The sequence below is a fragment of the Geotrypetes seraphini genome, chromosome 5 (genome assembly GCF_902459505.1).
Source record: "Geotrypetes seraphini chromosome 5, aGeoSer1.1, whole genome shotgun sequence".
Lineage (NCBI taxonomy): Eukaryota > Metazoa > Chordata > Amphibia > Gymnophiona > Dermophiidae > Geotrypetes > Geotrypetes seraphini.
In genome coordinates this window covers 112673705-112690645 of record NC_047088.1, presented here as the reverse complement: position 1 = coordinate 112690645, position 16941 = coordinate 112673705, and the positions used below count along the sequence as shown (strand labels likewise).

Here is a 16941-nt window from a genome sequence, read left to right as displayed (position 1 = left end):
TCAAAGGCTTTTTACCAGAACTCCCAACGGTGGTCCATAAGCCCACGGGCCTCTTCGCTGTCCTAGCTTCCGATGCAGGCAGATCTAGCACATTTTTACATCCCAGGTCTTTCAAAGCTTCCCAGGCTTCCTCCACTTCACATACCCTTTGAGATTTTCCATTAATCGTGATCCAGACCCCCAAAGGGAAAGAGCCAACGATATCTGTGACCCTCAGCCTGAAGCAATTGAGTCACATCTTTGAAATTGCGCCACTTCTGCAGGGTAGCCCATGCTAAATCTTTTGGGTTTTTTTTCTAAATTCTTTATTCATTTTTTCATCCTACATCAAGTACACAATATTACATCAATTGAATCATACACATTACTTGAAATTCTTTCTATTGTCATCTTAAATACATAAAATATCTTCCTCCCCCACCCACCCTTTTCACAGATATTATAATCAAAAAATAACATACATGTGTTATATGTATAGATATTGATTAAACCTATATTATAACTATATATCACCCCCTCCCATAATTATAATTATACTTACAATGTAAAAAGGTGTCTAATCATTACAATAAGTTGTCAATGGCCCTCAAATCTTCTTAAAATTATTATAATTCCCTTTTTGTATGGCAATTGTTCTTTCCATTTTGTATATATGGCACAACGAATTCCACCAGAAGGTGTAATTAAGTCTTGTGTACTTTTTCCAATTTCTGGTGATATGTTGAATGGCGATTCCTGTCATTATTAATAAAAGTTTATTATTATTTGATGAAATTTGACTTTTTATTCTCATTTACGTCCCAAATAGGATTGTAACATATGATAGAGCTACATGGTTTTCTAATAAACAATTAATTTGTGACCAAATTGATTTCCAAAAGGCCATGATACAGGGACAAAAGTATAATAAATGATCTAAAGTCCACTGTGCGGCTTGGTGTCCCAAGAAATCCGCTTGATAGCATAAGAATTCCAAACTATACTGATTGTTAAGATTTTTCCATTCAGGGTACCCCTCCTGAATAGCCTGCTTCAGCTGCAACCATTTAAAGCTTTGTGATTTGTTTAGACCATATTTATGTTGCAGCTGTGAAAAATCAAGCAGTTTACCATTTAAAATAACATCACCTAGAGTCCGTATACCTGCAATAATCCAATGTTTCCATACGATTTTAAAACCGCCAACTTGAACCTTGGAGTTTAGCCATAAAGATTGATTTGTTGATTTGTGTATTGGGTTTGGACTAAATTGCTGACATAACATAAAGTTTTCCATGTATCCATCAATATTCTATTCTCTTTATATTTCCTAGGCATTTTAATACTAAGAACATGAGATAAGTTAATACTTTAATCCATCTTCTTTCCATACAAATGAGAATGAATCAAATAAGCCTTTAGTACAATGCACATTAAGTGGAAGAATTTCTGACTTACTCCAATTTATTTTATATCCTGAAAATTTTCCAAATTTCTCTATCAACTCAAGTAAGCATGGAATGGTAGTTTCTGGATTCCTCAAATAAAGCAGTATATCATCTGCATATGCAGAGATTTTATATTCCCAATCTGTACGAGGAATACCTTGTATCCCCTTTGCTTGTTGAATGGCTAATAACAAGGGTTCTAAGACAATATCAAAAAGCAAAGGAGATAAGGGACAGCCTTGTCTAACCCCCCCTCTGCAAATTAAAACTCTCTGATAAATTATTATTAATGTATAATCTTGCAGCAGGGGAGCTATACAATGTCTGAATCATTTGTATAAATCCTGAACCTATACCAAACCAATCTAATGCTTGATACATGAAAGTCCATTCAACTCAGTCAAAGGCTTTCTCCGCATTTAAAGAGACAGAGAAAGCTGGATCATTCATGCTAAATCTTGAAAAATGCCCACAGACACATTTTGCTACTTGAAGTCTTGCTTGCGTCCGGCCGCCTGCAGCACTTTTTCTTTCACCCCAAAATCGGCAAAGCACGCTATGACATCCTTAGGTCCCGCACTTCTAGCGAGCCCCAGACTCCGATGAGCCAGCACAATAGCAATCTGTGCTGGTGGTGAGCCATCCACCTCTGTCAACAAAGCCGTGCAAATCTGGCCTACCAGAGAAGCACAGTCTCTGTACTCTTCCTTATCCTCTTCCTTCCTTGAACCTTAAATTGCAGCGGTGCGAATGGTTCTTTAAATCCTCCACTTGGTTCTGTAAGTTCCAGGTCTGTTCAGCCTCGGAACGCACCTTAACCATGTCCTGAATCAGCCCCGACACATGTTCCTCTGTGTCCGCCACACGGCCACCCAACTCGGCCACCTCCAACCAGATTCCGCCATGGACATTTTAAAATCCTGGCGAACTCCCACTAACTCCATTTTGAGCTTGCTAAACCAGGAGTGCAATGTGTGGGGCGTGACATCTGCATCGCTGGGGCTTTCACTAGCGATCTCCTCCTCCATGGATTCTGAAGGTGCGAGCGCCATTTTCTTTTTTCTTCCCCTTGCGCTCCACCACTCAGTCCAGCAGATTTTTCGCCGGGCACCAGCGGAAACCTATATTTATCCAACTTCTTCCTGGTCTCCATTCTCTCAGGTATCTAGCAAAGCTCTGCTTACCGCAATTCAACTTTTCGGGACGCTGTTATGCACTTTTAATCACACAGCCCCAACGGAGCTCCCAAATCAAGCAGCCATCCCGTGGTGTGACGTCACTTCCTCCTCTACTATTATTATTTCTACAGCGCTACCAGACTCTCCTCCTTCCCTTCTGTTCCCTAGTCTGATATCTCTCCCTTCTTTTAGTCATCTCTCTGCCCCTCCCCCCCCGTGTAACATTTATCTTTCCCTTCCTCCTTTCTGCCCCCTGCAGTCCATCTTCCTTCCCTTCCTCCTTTCTGGCCCCCTCCCAGTCCAACATTTCTCCCTCTTTTCCACCAGTCCAACATTTTTTCTCTCTTCCTCCTGCATTCATCTCCTCTGGTACTCCTTCCCTCCCCCAACCAACATCTCTCTCTCTTTCTCTCTCTCTCCCTCCATGAGTCCAACTTTTCACTCTCTACCCTCTCTCCCTTCCCCAGAGTGTAACATTTCTCCTTCCCTCCTTTTTGTCCTCCCCATCCATCTTGCCCTCTCCATGAGTCCAACACTTTCTGCCTCCTGCACGCTTTCTCTCTCTGTATTTGCCTCTTCCCTTGAGTGGCATTCCTCCTTCCCACCCCCAACCCAACATGTTCTCTCCCCATGCACCATCTCACTCTCCTCTCCAGTGTGTAGTACCTTTCCTTTCCCTCCCTTTCTGCCAGGTTCATCAGCACCTCTTCTCCCTTCCTTTTACATCCCCCCTGTCCAGCAGTACCCCTTCTCCCTTCCCTCCTCCTCCTGTCCAGTAGTACCACTTCTCCCTTCTGTTCTTACCTGTCAAGCATACCTCGCCTCTATCTAGGCTAGTGGCAGCTCACTGTGTGGTTTTAACTTCAGCACACAGCAGCCGCTAGCAGTAGTTTAGCCGTGGTTTCATCAGGCAGTCTCAGGCCATTCCTAGGTCAGCCTGATTCGGGCCTAGCAAAGTCCCCGAGTCTGCCTGATGAAACCGCGGCTAAACTACACGCCCAAAAGTCAGTCCTGGTAGAAGTCAGCTGACACAGGCGCCGAAGCCATAGCACACTTAAAATCTCAGAAGGCACAGTAGTGTTCCTTGGCACACAGTTTGCAATACACTGGTTTAAACAATAAGATTGCAAAAGAATCATATTGCTGTGGTCCAGATTGAGGTTGCTCAAATCTGGAACGCATTGCCCTTAGTACTGCATGTGATTACATCTGTACTTCAATTTAGGAAACATTTGAAAGCTTGGCTTTTTCATAACAGATGTCCAGTGCATGATGTCTTCAGTTTTTTGATTGTATGAAGACTGTATGGCTGACCTGTTTTATGTCTTCTTGTTCTGATGAATATTGTGTGTGTTTATTGTAAACTGCCTAGAACTATAGGATGGAGCAGTTAAATATTTTAAATAAACTCCGCCCAGACCACAACCTCTTTTTAAGATAGTGACATGCACTAGAGGTCCCTTTGTTACTTCCTGTTTCACACTACTTGCTGCCAGCTTGGGTCATGTGATGACAATCTCCTGACATCGGCCTCATGAGGAGCATGCGCAATTTGTTTTTCCACATTCTTAAATTACTTATTGGAGGTTTTTTCCATTCACCCCTTCCAGCTTGTTTTTGTTTGGGTTTTGGTTTTTTTTTTTTGGTCCTCTATTTTTCATAACACGTAAAAATCCTCAGGGGTAATACCTTACTTTCAGAAAAGTCAGAGCATGAGAGAAAGTCAACTTTTTTTTTCTAAGACACAACTCCTAAGTACCAGTTTATCTGTGTAAAAAAGCAGCAAACAGCAAAATAATCTCTCTCTCTCTCTCTCTCTCTGCACACAGACACAAACAGGTTTAAGGGAACTTTTTTCAAAACTCCCAGGATTCCTCCCTCCTCTAAAAGGATTACTGTTTAACCAAACATTGATTTTAGTTCCCTGTTTTTACAACACATAAAAAATGTTCATTCTATATTAAGATCTCTCTCTTTCTCTCTTTTTGCCTCTGTCTCAATATTTGTCAAGATTATTTCTAATTTCTGTATCATGCTGGGTAACACTGGATCTCAGAATTTACTCTCATATAGACGAACTGGTGAATTATCCTATAATACTTATTTTTATAGCACTTTTTTAATTTATGTAGCACAGTATGATAGAAATAAGTATTCAAGTATAAGTATTTATGCAAGGGCCTGCAATCTAAGTAGGTACCCAAGACAACGGACGCTAAAGTGATTTTCCCAAGCCTGAAAAGATTTGAGCCATAGCTTCCTTGGTTATCAAACCATTGCTCCAACCCCTGGGCACTTACTCCCCCAGATATACTGACATATTATCCTAAGAACAATTTACACGACTATGCCATACTACACCACAGACAGCCAGAATTGCCTATTTTTGCAGTCAAAAGGTTTGTAAGGAAGCCAAAGCACCAAATTTCATATGCCCAAGAAGACTGCATGATATTTGTGCTGTTTCTCTCTCTTCTCTCTCATTGTATTTTTGTGCCATATATATATACATGCCTTTGTCTCTTTTTCATAGGATTGCTGAATGATGCTTCCTTTGCAAAGTGCAAGAAAGGGGTACGGATTGTGAATTGTGCCCGGGGAGGCATCGTGGATGAGGATGCCCTGCTTCGGGCACTTCAGTCTGGGCAGTGTGGGGGTGCTGCTTTAGATGTTTTCACAGAGGTGAGATAGAGGTGTTCTGGGGACATGATCGAGACGTTCAAAATGCTGAAAGGCATCGATAAAATAGAGCAGGAAAATAAATTATTTACATTGTCCAACGCGACACGGACAAGAAGACATGGTTTGAAGCTAAGGGGGGACAAGTCCAGGACAAATGCCAGGAAGTTCTGCTTTACACAGCAAGTGGTAGACGCCTGGAATGCTCTCCCAAAGGAGGTTATTAAGGAATCCACTGTGCTAGGATTCAAAGGCAAATTAGATGCTCATCTCCTTACGAGAGGCATAGAGGGATATGGGTGACTAAAACTACATCAGGTGTATACCTGACTGGGCCTCCGCGTGTGCGGATCGCCGGACTCGATGGACCATGGGTCTGATCCGGAGATGGCAGTTCTTAAGTTCTTATGGTCAGTGATATTCACTGCAAAATTCTATGTGATTTCCTACTGTCTTAATTTTACACTGCCATTATATCCATGATTTTTGATGGTGAATATTTTTGGTTTCATATTAGAATAATTTAATCTTTCCCCTTTGAAATTCTATAGAAACAAATAATTTCAAAGTTTATTCTGCCTTTGATATATGAGCCTGTTCAGAGAACTTTCAAGGCAGTTTGCAAGTATAATAAAAAAAGAAGAAAACTTAAAACATCAAGGCCCTGATTCTCCAAAGTGCATCCCGATTTTAGGCGTCCTACAGCTGTCTAATCAGCCAATCGGGATGCACGTTTTTTTAAAAAAAAATGCTCCCCAGGCAAGCCTGAAGGCGCCTCTGGGAGCCTAGGGAGACCCGCAAGATGCCTAAGCTCGTCTAAGGGCCTTAGGCGGGCCTTAGGCTGAACCTAGGCGGCCCTACGCGTCTCCCTAGTAGAGGAGAAGCTTAAAATGTAGGCCAGCAAAATGCTGGCCTACATTGTAAATAGATGCGGCCGCTATACTTATCGCGGCAAGGGATCTCTCTGCCGCTATAAGTATAGCGGGCCGCGGCCCCCCTGACCAGGAGGGTGGCCAAACCCTCTGCCCGAAGACGCACCCCCCCACTAACGACTGCCCCCCCCGACACTATCGATAGCTGGCAGGAGGGTGCCCAATCCCTCCTGCCCGAAGACGCACCCCCCCCCCCCCCCCGGCGCTAACAACCCCCAAACCTCCACTCCACCAAACCTGTTCTTAGATGGGTCTTGCACGTCTTGAGCCGGCAGGCACGCCTCGTCGAAATAAAGCGGGCCCGCCCCTTCCCGGCCCATCCCGCCGAAGCCTAAGGCCTGATTGGCCCAGGCTCTAGAAGCCTGGACCAATCAGGCCTTAGGCATAGCGGGTCCGCCCATCCCCACTAAGTCTAAGGTCTGATTGGCCAATCTGTTTGGCCAATCAGGCCTTAGATTAAGTGGGGATGGGCGGACCCGCTATGCCTAAGGCCTGATTGGTCCAGGCTTCTAGAGCCTGGGCCAATCAGGCCTTAGGCTTCGGCGGGATGGGCCGTGAAGGGGCGGGCCCGCTTCATTTCGACGAGGCGTGCCTGCCGGCTCAAGACGTGCAAGACCCATCTAAGAACAGGTTTGGTGGAGTGGAGGTTTGGGGGTTGTTAGCGCCGGGGGGGGTGCGTCTTCGGGCAGGAGGGATTGGGCACCCTCCTGCCAGCTATCGATATTGTCGGGAGGGGAGATCGGTAATGTCGGGGGGGGCGGTCGATAGTGTCGGGGGGGGCGGTCGGTAGTGGGGGGGGGTGCGTCTTCGGGCAGAGGGTTTGGGCACCCTCCTGGTCAGGGGGCCATGGCCCGCTATACTTATAGCGGCAGAGAGATCCCTTGCGATAAGTGTAGCGGGCCGTGTCTAATCTAACCCGTTTCTCTAACCCGCGTCTATAACATGGACGCCGGTTACAGAATCGGGGTTTAGTTTAGGCCGATTCTGAATAGGACGCCTCTCCCGGGCGTCCTATTCAGAATCAGGGCCTAGGTGTCTTGCGGGCCTCGCCTTCAATATAGGTGGCCTGCCTGGGGAGCATTTTTTTTAAAAAACGTGCATCTCGATTGGCTGATTAGATAGCTGTAGGATGCCTACAGCTGCCTAAAATCGGGACGCACTTTTAGAGAATCAGGCCCCAAGTGACTAAAAATGACTAGATTTGTGAGATATTTCAAGACTTTTTTGCTAACCTTTATGCCACTCTTAAGGGAGACTGGGTTATCGGGAGAGATGTATTTAGATAAATTAGACCTGCTGTGTTTGACCCTCTCCCAACAAGGGACTCTGAATACATTAATTCAGGAAGAGGAAGTGGAGCTCCTATTGGGCGGAGTTCTAATCTAAAGTCACTCGGTCTGGATGGCTATAGCACTGAGTTTTATAAGCTTTGAAAACAGACATAGTGCAGCCCATTACAGCTATGTTTAATATGATGGTTTATGGGGAGGCAATGCCAGAACACTTTAATATAGCTCAAATAATAGTTCTTCTGAAACCAGGGAGAGATCCAACCCAGCTGGGGTCGTATCGGCCCATTTCACTTCTTAACTCTGAGGTAAAGCTGTTAGCCAAAGTGCTGACTAATAGATTTGCAAGAGTCCTCCCAACACTCTTACATGACTCTCAGGTTGAATTTGTTAGACACCGCTAAGTAGCAAAAAATTTGCTGAAAATCTTGACTTCATTAGAATATCGAATGAAAAAGGGAATATCATCCTTGCTCATAAGCTTTGAATCTGAGAAGGCGTTTGATAAAGTTAGGTGGGATTATTTATATCCAACTCTATCTAAATATGGATTTGCAGGACGCTTTGTATTGGCTATTAAGACATTACATGCTTCCCTCCAGGCAGTTTGTTTGGTAAATTATCACAGCTCTTCTTTATTGGAAATCCATAGGGGATATAGACAGGGGTGCCCCTTATCACCTCTGTTTTTGTTTTATCATTAGATCCCCTAATCTAAGATATATATGCAAATCCAGATAATCACAGGATACAGATTGGGAACCACTTTTTCAAACTGGCCGCTTTTGCGAATGATATACTAGTTCGCCTCAAAACAGCTTTACTAGAGAATATTGCGGAGTATAGCAGATTTTACATTGAATCTCTAAATCAGACAGCTTAATACAAAACAAAAAATGCCAATTTAGAACCAAAATAAAAAGGATAATAAGTAATTATTGAAAATCACATCCCTGTTTTATTCTTAGGACATTCCATCCTCGTGTTGACTAATGCATTCTTGTAACTTCAACGGATCCTTGTAGTGTATTGTTTTGTTGCAGTGAGTGATCTTCATCACTGCAGGAAAAAATAATCCATACATCGCCCCCATTTGTTTCAACTGGGGACGAAGTGCTAAAAATTGTTTTCTTTTGTCAGCTGTGGCCTTTGCATAATCAGGGTAAAAAAAATAGTTTAGAATCCTGCCACTTTATGGTCTTTATCTCCTTGACTATTTTTAAAATTTCCATCACCTGTGCAAACCTCAGTAACTTTAATCTAATCTAATCTAATCTAAACCTTAAGTTTATATACCGCATCATCTCCATGAGTATGGAGCTCGACACTGTTTACAAGAACTTAAAATAGTGGGTAGAGAAGAAGAAAAAGGATTACATGAACTTATGTGTAGAAGGGGGGAGAGAAAGGGGGGAAGGATAGAGCTACAATTTGCTGAAAAGCCAGGTTTTCAGTTGTTTGCGGAATAACTGAAGGGAGCTCAGGTTCCGCAGCGGGGTGGTGAGGTCGTTCCAAAGACCTGTGATTTTGAAGAGAAGGGATTTTCCCAGTTTGCCTGCATAGTGGATGCCGCATGGAGAGGGGAAGGCTAGTTTAAGCCTTTGGGCAGTTCTGGAGGAGTCGGGACTGGAGGAGTTGAAAGACAGTGGGATAAGAGGAGGGAGGATTCCGTGAATGATCTTGAAAGCCAGGCAGGAACATTTGAAATGGATTCTGGAGATTATTGGGAGCCAGTGAAGTTTGGCAAGGAGTGGGGAGGCATGGTCAGATTTGCGTTTTGAGAAGATCAGTTTGGCTGCAGTATTCTGGATTAGCTGGAGTCTTAGAATACTTTTTTTGATAGATTTAAGTAGATGGCATTGCAGTAATCTAGTTTGGAGAGGATGATGGATTGGACAAGGATGGCAAAGTGTTGTTGGCTGAAGTAGGATCTAGCTTTCCTCAGCATGTGAAGGCTGAAAAAGCATGATTTTGCCAAGGAGTTGAGGTGGTCATTGAGGGAGAGAGAGGAATCGATAGTGATACCAAGGACCTTGCATGAGAATTCGAGCTGTAGTGTATCGCCTGTGGGTAGTGCGAAAAGTGTGGGCAGGTGTTCAAATTTTGGGCCGAGCCAGAGTAGTTTTGTTTTAGATTCGTTTAGTTTCATCTGTACCGAGAGGGACCAGGCACGGAGTCTCATTATGCAAGCTGTAATGTTTTCGTGGAGGTTGGTGAGGTTCTGGTCAGTCTCAAGGAGGACAAGGATGTCATCTGCATAAGTGTAGATTGTTTCCAGGGGGGATAGTTGAAAGAGTTTCAGGGAGGACATGTAGATGTTAAAGAGAATAGGGGAAAGGGGTGATCCTTGAGGGACACTGCAAGATGGAGTCCAAGGAGTTGTCATGGTGCCATTTGTGTTGACGGTGTAGGAACGGGAGCGTAAGAAGTTTGAGAACCACATTAGGACGGTGGAGTCTATTCCAATCTCGGAAAATTGGTAAAGTAGTATGTCGTGGTGGACGACATCAAAAGCAGCGGAAAGATCGAATTGTAATAGGACAGCGAATTTGTTACGTGAGTGTAGTTGTTGTACCTTTGAAATTAGGGAAACTAGGAGGGATTCAGTGCTAAAGCAGGGTCTGAAGCCATGTTGGTAGGGGTGAAGAATGGAGAATCTCTCGAGATAGGAGGAGAGCTGGGTAGCAACTATAGTTTCTAGAAGTTTGGTAAGTAGAGGGATATTTGCTATGGGACGGTAGTTTGATGGTAGGGAGGGGTCGAGATTGGCTTTTTTCAGAATAGGTGACAAGGCAATGTGGCCCATTTTTGTGGAGAACAAGCCTGATAGTAGAGCAGAGTTAATGAGTCTCGTAAGGGAGGAGATGGCCTGTGCAGGAATGTTTTCATAAAGGTGGGATGGGAAAGGATCTAAGATGCATTTGCAGGATTTCAGTCTGAAGCAGAGTTTAGAGATCTGGGGTTCAGATATGGGTTCAAATGTCATCCAGGATCTATCCACTGGGATAGGGTTTGAGTCATTGGGAGGAAGAGAATTGTAAGAGACTGCTGAGGGGAAAGAGCTCCTTATGGTGAAAATCTTTTCATTGAAAAATTTGGCTAAGTCGTTTACGGAAGGAGGGGAGAGGGGAGAGGTGGAGTCGTTTTTTAAAATTACGAGTCTGGGGTCAGTTGCAGTTATTTTTCCTGGAAGGTATTCTATGAGCCCTCTCAAATTCTAGAGATGGAGAAAACTTCACAGACAGCACTTTGGGAATAAAGTCCTTCAGTAAACATAATCTTGCCCCTCAATATTTTCAAGAAGTCCCAGAATTCTAATATTATTTCTTCTTTTCCGGTTTTCCAAATCTTCCAGTTTCAGCTGAGACTGGACCAGCTTTGTCTCATAGGCTGAAATTCGCTGCTCACAAATATCCAGTCTGGAATTGGATATTTGTATTTGCTGAGTTAAATTTGTCAGTTCTTCCTGAAGTGAGGTTAACTTTTGAGAGTTATCCTGTAACTTTTGAGAGTTATCCTGCAACATCATTTGCACATTTTTCATTCCTTCCACCAGTTCAAGTACCTCCATAGAATCACCTGGTAAAGGCACTTTTGAAGGAGTCACAGGAGTTGCTTTTCCCCTGAGTAGCAAATGCAGATTCCAAGCTTTGTTGTTTCCTGAGACCATCAAAGATCAAAATAGTGAATCTGTAGGGAATCAAACAGTAATATTCAGTTTGTGTGCATTAGGGAGGAGCTCAGCAGCTATAAAGCCATTCCTGTTGCAGCCAAGTTCTGGAATCCATCAAGAATCATTTTAATTGCTAAGTTAAGCAAAATTTGTACATGTTAGGCCTGTTCATCTGTGATTGAAGTATTCATGCAAAGCCGACCCAACACAATGATATTTATGGTCAACGGCTCTTTCATCTTAATCCATGAACATATAGTATCCAAAACTTTTTGCCAATAGAATTGTAATAAATCACATTGGAAAAGTGAATGTACCAAATTTCCTGTCTCCTTATTACAAGACCAACACTTATTTGATTCATTGGATCTTATTTTGCTCAATTTGTAGGGTGTCCATACTGATTTATGTAAAATGAAATATATAGATTGGTTATATATAGTGGTTAGAACTGTTGCCTCAGCACCCTGAGGTTGTGAGTTTGATCCCAGCCTGCTCCTTGTGACTCTGGGCAAGTCTCCTAATCACTCCATTGCCTCAGGTACTAAAGTTTAGCTTGCTGGGATAGATAGGGAAAATACTTAAAGAGTACCTGATTACTATTCAATGTATTATAAACTTCTTTGTATGAATCTCTTCATGAAAAAGGCAGTTAAAAAATCCCAATATATAAATAATAAATATATCAAATACAATGGCTCTTACAGTTTAGAAAAATTTAATTTTATTCCAGAAGTCAGCATTCTTGTGTAGATGTGATATGTATGTTTTTGTGAGTTAATTTCTCTGTCAATTCTGAGCACTTCTGAAGTCTGTGGTATAGTGGTGGTGGTGGAGGAAGTCATTCTTATCTTAACCATACCCTTTCATCCATCTCTAGGAGCCCCCTTTGGACTGGTCACTTGTGAACCATCCACATGTGATCAGCTGCCCACACCTAGGTGCCAGCACATATGAGGCACAGCGGCGCTGTGGTGAGGAGATTGCAGTGCAGTTTGTGGATCTGGCCAAGAAGAAAGCATTGATGGGGGCGGTGAGTATCCTGACAATGAAGATAACTTCTAACATCTGTGCAGGAAACTGTTTAGAAGGAAGAGACATCGCTTGGTGTATCAAACACTGATAATTTCATATAGAGGAGATTTACACCGCATGGGGTTTAGAATGACCATGCAATTAGGTTAAATGTATGTTTGAGACATAGTTTCAGGAATGCCTAACAGGGTGTGGCAGAGTATTCTAGTGGGCAGGCTGGCCTGGCTTACTAGGATCTACTAGCACATATAAACATTTTTACATATGAATAAAAATGTTCTTTTATTGTTGTTGTGGCTTACCTTAGCCAGGCAGCTACCACTCCAGCACAACTCACTTCAGTCAGTATCCATAGGCAGCATTCAGTTTCCTAGGGCTTGTGTCTTAGCCCATGTCTAGGAAAACTGGGAGCTCCTTTCTCTCTCTCAGGGAGCTCTTCTTTTGGGACCTGTCCTCTCTAATTCAGTTCTGGCCTTAAGTACTTCTCCCTGGCTAAGTCCCGCCTCTCTGACTCGGCAGTGAGCTCTCAAGCACAAGGCACTCTGGGTAGGGTTACCATATTTGAAGATGGAGAAACCCATATACATGTTTCCGCCCTGCCCTGTTCTGCCTCCAGCCCTGCCCCGTTCCACCGCCAGCTCCGCATTGTTCTGCCTCTAGTTCCGATCTCCAAGAGCGGTATCTTTTTTTTTTGTTGTTGTTTACCTCTGGCTGCATCTGGAGGGCCTCCGGCATGAGTGAATTTATGTGACATCATCCATGCATGTTTGTTGAAGGCTCTCCAGATGCGGCTGGAGCTTTGGGCTTTCCAAAACCCAGACAAACTGCAGGGCTTTGGAAAGTCTGTTCGGGAACCCAGACAGTCCTCTAAAAATAGGACACGTCTGGGTTTTCCCAGACATCTGGTAACCCTTACTCTGGGACCTGTCGTCTTTTCCCAATTGCCCAACACCCTCTGCTCCTTAAAGAGGGAAAACCCCTGAATCTGTCACATACCCTCTCCCTCAGCTCAAACCTATTAGGGTGAGTGCTTGCTTCTACCAGAGGCCTCCCTTCAGACGGTTGAGGGTTATTCTCTCTATGGGTATTCTGACCCACTAAAGACCTCCCCAGGGCAGCAAGCGAATCACTGCCCTGTATAAAGCCTCTCTCAGACAACTGAAAGTAAACAGGGCAAGGTAAGCACATCAATCTTTGAGCTCCAATGGCCTTGCCACTTTTGGACTGGACTGTCCATACTCCATTCGGAACTGCCCCCTCTGACACTGGGCACTCCGGGATTCTGCACAGTCTTTGTTGCAGACCACCCCAGCTGCTCTGGGGTGTGACACTGTGTCTCCTTCTAGGTCCACTTCTCTTTATTCAGGTGACCCTTGGCAATCTTTGTTCCTTTCATACTTGGACGGTCCAACCTACAGTTGGTCTTGTCCGTATTGCAATTTACAGTCAAGGTACAATCCCCCCTGACTTGAGGCTTACTGTCCCAGCCTCTTCTGTTCTTGGGTTTTCCTCTGAGGGCTCTTGAAATGATTCTGGGTAAAACCCCAATCCAAGACTCATGGGTTTTCCACTTTCCAAATACCTTACTGTGATGTCCATAATCTGTTTTCCGATGGTGCCCTCATATGCTTGTAGCAGCTCCCTCAGAGTACTGGTCTTCTTGTTGACAGTTCTCCAGAACTCTGGGACCCAGGACTGGCCATTTTCTCCCTTGATGATCAGGCCATCCTTTAATGGTTGTGGCTCTTTGGGTTCTGGTCATTCCCTTGATGCACGCCTGGTTTGTTCCTGAGCCACCTTGATAATGGCTCTCACTAATGCTCCTTGGCAGTCATTCCTGGCTCGTGGCTCTGGCTGGACCTGAACTTTCTCCATGTTTCTACTGGTCATGTGCAAGGCTTCCCATGGCCCTCTTATCGTCAACTTTCTCTTCCAGCTGTCTTTTTAATTCTTCTATTTGCAAAACCATCTTGTGGGTTTGAACCAGGGCATGAACTCTCTGCATTTGCTACTTGTGGGTCACTCTCTCTTTCAGATCCAGAAGCTGGCTCTCCAGCTGAGCTCTTTTCTACGCATTCTTCTAGTGCTCAATAGCCATACTATTCATTTCTTTTAGGGCCTCTTACTTCTGTTTTAGCTGACTTTGGAGTGTATACACCATGGTCTTCAGTACTGTCAGCTTTTTTTGCTGCTCCTGCATACTGATACAATCTTTTCTTGTCTTCCCCTGCAGATCTGCTAGTTGCTGGGTCAGCAACCTATTCACGTCTGCCACTGGGCACCCTCTAGATGGGCTACTTTCTCTGTAACTGCTTTCTTCACACAGTGGTTGGATTCTTTCTTCTTCTGTGGGTGTACATGGGACAGGCGCTTAACTTCTAATCTAATCCCTAGGTTTGTATACCGCATCATCTCCACGTTCGTAGAGTTCGGCGCGGTTTACAGTAGGAGAAATAGGAAGGAACTACAACAGAGGGTTAGAGGTAGAAGTGTGAAGAAAATTTAGAGGACTTGGGATGCCAAGATATAAGAGTTTCCTTGATTCTTAAGTTGGATGGAGACTTACATTTTTTGAGAAAAGCCAGGTTTTCAGATGTTTGCGGAAAACTTGGAGAGAGCTCAAGTTCCGAAGAGGGGAGGTAAGGTTGTTCCAGAGCTCAGTGATTTTGAAGTGGAGGGAGGTCCCTAGCTTTCCTGTGTGGGAAATGCCTTTTAGCGAGGGGAAGGATAGTTTTAATTTGTGGGAGGATCTGGTGGTATTAGGGTTTGAGGAATTCCAAGAAAGAGGGATAAAGAGAGGGAGGATACCATATAGGATTTTGAAAGCTAAACAGGCACATTTATAGTGGACCCTGGCGAATATCGGAAGCCAGTGGAGCTTGGCCAGGAGCGGGGAGACATGGTCAAATTTACTTTTAGCGAAGATGAGCTTGGCCGCGGCATTCTGAATCCGTTGGAGTCTGTGGAGGTTTTTCTTAGTTAGGCTTAAGTAGATAGAGTTGCAATAGACCAATCTGGAGAGGATGATGGATTGGACAAGGAGGGTAAAATGTTTTTGATGGAAGCAGGATCTAACTTTCCTCAGCATGTGAAGGCTGAAAAAGCATTTTTTTTACCAAGGATTGGAGGTGGTCATTGAAGGACAATGTGGAATCAATGATGATGCCCAAGACCTTGCTCGAACTCAAGCTGCAGAGAGGAGCCAGAGGGTAGTGGGATGGAGGAGGGTAGGTGATCTAGTTTTGGACCGAGCCAAAGAAGTCTGGTTTTGGACTCATTCAATTTCATTTGCACAATGTGGACCCAGGATTGTAGGTTTATTATACAAGAGGATATGTTCTTAGACAGGTCGGTGAGGTTCGAATCGGTCTCAAGGAGGACGAGGATGTCGTCTGCATAAGTGTAAATTGTTTCAAGGGGGGATAGGTGGAGGAGTTTTAGGGAGGACATATAGATGTTGAAAAGGATAGGGGATAGTGGAGAGCCTTGCGGGACTCCACAATTCGGTTTCCAGGGTGAGGATGAGGTGCCATTCATGTTAACAATGTAAGAACGAGAGCGGAGGAATTTAGAGAACCAACCTAGGACTGTGGAGGTGATACCTATCTCAGAGAGTTGGTAAACAAGAATATCATGGTGAATAACGTTGAAAGCAGTGGAAAGGTCAAATTGTAGGAGGACGGCGAACTTGTTTCGAGAGTGAAGTTGTTGAACCCTTGAAATCAGGGAAGACAGTAGGGATTCGGTGCTGAAGTTAGGACGAAAGCCATATTGATAGGGTAAAAGAATAGAGAATCTCTCTAAGTATGATGAGAGTTGGGAAGAAATGATGGACTCTAGCATCTTGATTAGGAGAGGGATATTTGCAATTGAGCGATAGCTGGATGGTATGGAAGGGTCAAGGTCAGATTTTTTCGGTAGTGGGGTCAAGGCGATATGACCCATTTCTGGGGAGAAATGGCCTGACTGAAGGGCGGAGTTTATGAGAATGGTGATAGAAGAAATAGCCTGAGCGGGAATGTTCTCGTTTAGGTAGGAGGGGAATGGGTCCAAGGAGCAATTACAGGATTTCAGTTTGAGGCAGAGATTGAGGACTAGGGATTCAGATACGCGCTCAAATGGGGTCCAGGATCTGTCAGCTGGGATAGGGTTGGAGACCATTAGGGTGGGAGTGGAATCGGTGGGCACTAGGGAGTTGTAAGAGACTGAAGGAGGGAAGGAGCATCTCAAGGAAGAAACCTTATCATTGAAGAATTTTGCTAGAACATCAGCTGAGGGAGAGGAGGGGAGCACGGTGGGGTCTCTTTTGGAGGTTAGGGAGCGCCAGATATTGAATAGTGTACTGCTTTGATTGTTGGACCTGGAGATTTTGTCACCATAGAAGTTCTTTCTTGCTTTTTTTAGCGCTGTATTGTACAGCTTGATATTGACTCTCCAGGACTGTCTGTCTAAAGGACATTTAGATTTTTTCCATATGTGCTCCAGAGCTCGACATTTCTGTTTTAGCTCTCTGTGATATGGGAGGAACCAAGGGGCCTTGCGGGGATAGGAGATGGATTTAGTGGAAAGGGGGGCGAGGGAAAGATAGGTGGATTTGGAGAGAGCGACCCAGTTATGCCAATTAGTACCTGAATCTGCAGGCTTAGGGGCAGAGGAGAATAGATTGAGAAATTTAGACCAGAACAGTTCGCTTGTGATTTTTTTGCGGAAGGTAATGGGGTTGGAAGT

General features: G+C 44.2%; 1 protein-coding gene across 1 annotated transcript in view; it reads left to right on the top strand.

Annotated features, from left to right (window-relative positions):
* The window catches only part of PHGDH (phosphoglycerate dehydrogenase), a 93544-nt gene that overhangs the window by 52011 nt on the left and 24592 nt on the right, over positions 1-16941 (top strand). The window contains exons 7-8 of the mRNA XM_033946901.1: positions 5139-5287; positions 12059-12211. Coding sequence (XP_033802792.1) covers positions 5139-5287; positions 12059-12211 — 302 coding nt within the window. The remainder of the gene's footprint in view (positions 1-5138; positions 5288-12058; positions 12212-16941) is intronic.